The 4,530-nt window shown below is 33.2% G+C and overlaps 1 protein-coding gene across 1 annotated transcript; it reads left to right on the top strand.

Annotated features, from left to right (window-relative positions):
• Positions 1 to 2,447: 2,447 nt before the first annotated feature.
• On the top strand, positions 2,448 to 4,271 carry LOC104901337 (ENHANCER OF AG-4 protein 2). The gene is made up of 2 exons (XM_010688900.4): positions 2,448 to 3,296; positions 3,821 to 4,271. Exons 1-2 carry the CDS (start codon positions 2,588 to 2,590, stop codon positions 4,222 to 4,224), a joined length of 1,113 nt encoding a protein of 370 aa, XP_010687202.1. The 5' UTR covers positions 2,448 to 2,587; the 3' UTR covers positions 4,225 to 4,271.
• Positions 4,272 to 4,530: the final 259 nt, after the last annotated feature.

Below are 4,530 nucleotides of genomic sequence, written 5' to 3'. Positions count from 1 at the left end.
TTAAAAATTTAACCCTTTTATTTTAACATGAAATGAGAGAAGATAAAAGTAACAAATTTAGTTTTTTTTTTAAAAAAAATTCCAATATTAAAAATTCTGCTCATAACTTTTGCAAAAAAACCATAATAAATTTTGAAAAAAAAAAAAACCAAAATCAAAGTTTTCGCGAACGGTTTTTGCAAAAATCAATTTTCGAAAAAAAATTAAATTAATTTGCTAAAACCATTTTCAGAAAAAAAAAATTACATTATTTTGCGAAAAAAATAGTGAAATTAAGCACCAAGACAACTGTAAAATTTTGAAATGGAAAAAAAGGGCTTTTATACAATTTAAATTTAATTCATTTTCATGTTAAATCAGAAAACAAGATAAAAGAAACGATTTTTGTTTTTTTAAAAAAATTCCAATATCAAATTGTGTATGAAAATTTACAATTTTATCTCAAATATAATTTTAAATATGAGACTGATGAAAATTTAAATATAAGTTTGTGAAATCATAATTTAGATGTTAGGCAAGGAGAAAAAAAAAACTGAAATTGATTCATACTTTTCGGATTAAATTTTGGGATGATAGAAAATCGACCCAAGAAAAAACGAAGTTGATTTGAGAAATTACCTTTCTTTGTTAGAAAATCGACCCAAGAAAAAACTGAAGTTGGTTTGTTTCCTTCAAAAGTGGTTGATACGGATGATGGATTTTTAATGAATTAGATCTACTGCTTTGCTTAATACTTGAAAAAAGGCTGATTTTCTTATTGTATAGTGTATAGTTTGATGAACTAGGTTCCTTGATAATGGTTTGTAGATTTGTAGTGAGAGGAGAGAGAAAATGAATAGCAAAAGTAGTGGAATTATACTGATGTTGCCAAGTAGTGGAAAAGGTAGTGAAATTTTTTTGTTAAAATTCTAGAAGGATGTGCCTACAGGCTACAACACGTCACTCAAAATTTTGGGTTTCAAATACAAGTGTGGATCAAAGTATAAGTTAGCCAAATTATAATATGGGTTTCAAATACAAGTGTAGATCAAAGTATAAATTAGCCAAATTATAATATTGTTGCATTGGAAATTCAACGTAACAGATAATATGGACTCAATTTTATTTTTTTGTTCAATAGAGATAAGTTTAACTAAGGAGTAATACGTAATGCTACTTAAATGCAAAGAGTTAATGACTGCAAAAGAAAGAACAGAATGTAGAAGGAGTACTATTTGATTGTATTTCAAAGAATCTTATTCACAAAATAGAGGTGAACTTAAAATACTAACTTGTATTTTCCTTTTGTTTACTACTTAGTAATAGTTAGGCATAAAAATGTCATCGCACGCATCGCGTGCATAAAAAGCTAGTATACCATAAATTATCACTCATTGAAAAGCTATTTGTTGTATGAGACCCAACATTTAGCTAAGCCAATTTGCTTAGCAAAGAAATACTCCATTTTGTATTCTAATGATTAAGAAACTAGCTAAGTATTTAGCAAAATTGCTAGCAAGTCCTTTTTTTGCGCCATTGGAGTTGCTCTAAAATGGTAATTTGAGTAGGAGCCTAAGAGCAACTTCAATGGTTAGCTAAAATGATATTTGGCCAAAGATGTCACATTATTTTCCTTAGCTAATTCTATCTTTAGCCAGCTTCTCTTTAGTGGCTTAGCTAAACTATTTTGTTGCTTAAGTAGATCCCACAACCACCTTTTCCTTTTTTTATATATAAATTATCACTTATTGAAAAGATATTTGTTGTGTGGGACCCAATATTTTGGCTAAGCTAATTTGCTCTATAGAACCAATTTACTTAGCAAAACAAAACTCCATTTTATGATCAAATGATTAAGCTAGCTAAGCATTTTGCAAAATTGCTAACAAGTCTTTCTTTTAATAAAAATATAAACTTACAATACAGTAATACATATAAATATGATGATCAGCCACCTCAGATATTGACACTTTTTCACTGCAAACAGAGAAATCTCTCTCTTTCTCTCTCCCCCTCTCATATACGTACTTTTAGGGAGCAGTGGCTTAAATCAGTAGATTTAGATTTGAACTTTAAGCTTTTGTAGATTCTTGGTGATTTTAAGGAGAAAGCTATAACTTGTGATTAAGTTAAACATAAACATCTAAAAGCTCATAAAAAGCGCACCAAAACATAAAACTCAAACCATTATTAATCTAAATGTTTATATAAGTTCCTTAAAAAATATATATTTTTATAAGTAATAACGACCCGTATCCGTCTCATCTCATTTATGCCACTCATACTTCACAGAAATAGAGCTTTGACCAGAAACTGATTGAACTTTGAACTAAAAGCCCCCACAAATCACAATATATCCACATCAACTTCTAAAAAGGACATCATGAGAAACAAAATAATTTTTTATAATTAAAAGTTAGAAAATAAGATAAAAGAAAAGAGATTAAGATAGTGACAGAGGACCCATCTCTGCAATTTTCCTCCATTCTCTCTCTCTCTTTCTGTTCTCTTCCTCTTCTCTCTCTCTCTTTTATCTTTGAGAATTTCTTTATTCACTTTTTTTTAACCACTTTGCATTTGCATGCATATTCCTAAAACTGATTGATCAATGGCAATGAGAGATTACAGGAAAGGTAACTGGACAGTTGAAGAGACAATGATTTTAATTGAAGCAAAAAAGAAAGATGATGAAAGAAGGAAATTCAACAGATCAAAACAAACACAAACTCTTACTACTAGTACAAGTAAGCCAATCACAGAGTTAAGGTGGAAATGGGTAGAGGAATATTGCTGGGGAAAAGGCTGTTTTAGGAGCCAAAATCAGTGCAATGATAAATGGGATAATCTTATGAGAGATTATAAAAAAGTTAGAGAGTATCTCAAGAATTTGAGTGATCATCTTGAGGAGACAGAAAACATTAAGTCATATTGGAATATGGACAAGGTTGAAAGGAAAGACAAAGGTTTGCCTACTAATATGTTACCCCAGATTTACCAAGCTTTGTTTGACGTCGTTGAGCGTAGTAGTATTAGTAGTAGTACTACTACTGCGACCCCCTCAACTTCTACTACTGTTGCTGCTACGTCTATGGCTTTGGCTTCGGTTTCGGCTCCTTTTCTGCTACCAATTCCGATGTTGGAAATGCAGCAAAGTCCGCCATCTGCCGTGCCTGCATTGCAGCTATCTCCTCCACTTTTGTTACCGTCTCCGCTACTGCCCCCGCCATCGCAGCCTCCACCACCACCACCACCACTACTTCCTCACTCAACTTTTATCTCATCTCAAGCGCTGCCGCCACACCCATCTCCAACATTAGGTAACTCTCTCCGACTTTATATATCAAATTTTTGTTATACATTATCTATTGCAATTTAAGATAGACAACTATTAGAACATCATACATTAGTAGAAGATACTGGGGTCACATGATCTATATAAACGACCACCTGAGGTGAAATCTTGATGCTACCAAGTACCAATCCCATTTTAATGGGACTAAATATCACTCGCATTTTTCCCACCCAGATAGTTATGTTATCATTAAACAATCAATTTGAATTTAATATCCATTATGATTTCTACCAGCTCAAAGTTTTTTTTTTGGTCGAGTGAGGGTGATAATGGACTTATGATAGTTTGGATCAGCTTTATTTTGTAAAATAGGTAATTAGTTGATATCCCTTGCAAGGAGGGGAAGTTGGAAATCCCTCTTGACTCGATCGCACGTCCTCTCAGATTGGAAGTAGTTTGGATTAGCGATGTTATGGACGCATTACATATGTAAACAAAAACTCAATTAGTACTAAAAAATGACAATTTACTGAAATTTTTGGTTATCAGAATCTGAAACAAGCGAACACTCACATCCAGAATTATCACCAGCTAAGAGGAGAAGGAAAGAGGAAGGTGGAGGGAGAGGCCGAGGCGGCGGCGGAGTAGGAGAAGGAGCGAGTGGTATTGCTACTCATACGGAAGCAGCAGCAGCAACTTCGCTCGAAGATGTAAGCTCAGCAATAAGTAGGAGTGCTGCGATCATATCAGAAGCAATCCAGGCTAGTGAGGAAAGAGAAGAGAGGAGACACAGGGAAATGATGAACTTGCATCAATCAAGACTAAGAATTGTAGAATCAATGATGGAAATCAATAGACAAGGCCTTAATGGCCTGGCTGATGCCATTAATAGGCTTGCTACTTCCATTTTTACTTGGGCTAATTCTCATAAAACTCAACAAGGACCTTCCTGATTGAGTGAGTACTAATGAGTTAATTGATAATTCTTTTTTTTTCTTTTAATGTGCATAGAATTTGTTTGTTTCTAAAAAAATCACCCACCTTTATTTAGCTAAATTGGCTCTTAAACTGTCTCTTGCTGAATTCACTACACTTTAGTGATTCACATACACTTATCAACTTTTGGTTCATATATCATAAGGGAGGACTGAGTTCATTGTGGAGTCTTAAGGGGAATTCTCTGGAGATAGGCTTGTAAAGGCTGATCTCTCAAGTTAAGGCACTTCAACCAGATGCATATCATCTTTATGTTATTTGTA

The sequence above is a fragment of the Beta vulgaris genome, chromosome 8 (assembly GCF_026745355.1).
Source record: "Beta vulgaris subsp. vulgaris cultivar EL10 chromosome 8, EL10.2, whole genome shotgun sequence".
Lineage (NCBI taxonomy): Eukaryota > Viridiplantae > Streptophyta > Magnoliopsida > Caryophyllales > Amaranthaceae > Beta > Beta vulgaris.
This window is presented reverse-complemented; position numbering and strand designations above follow the sequence as displayed.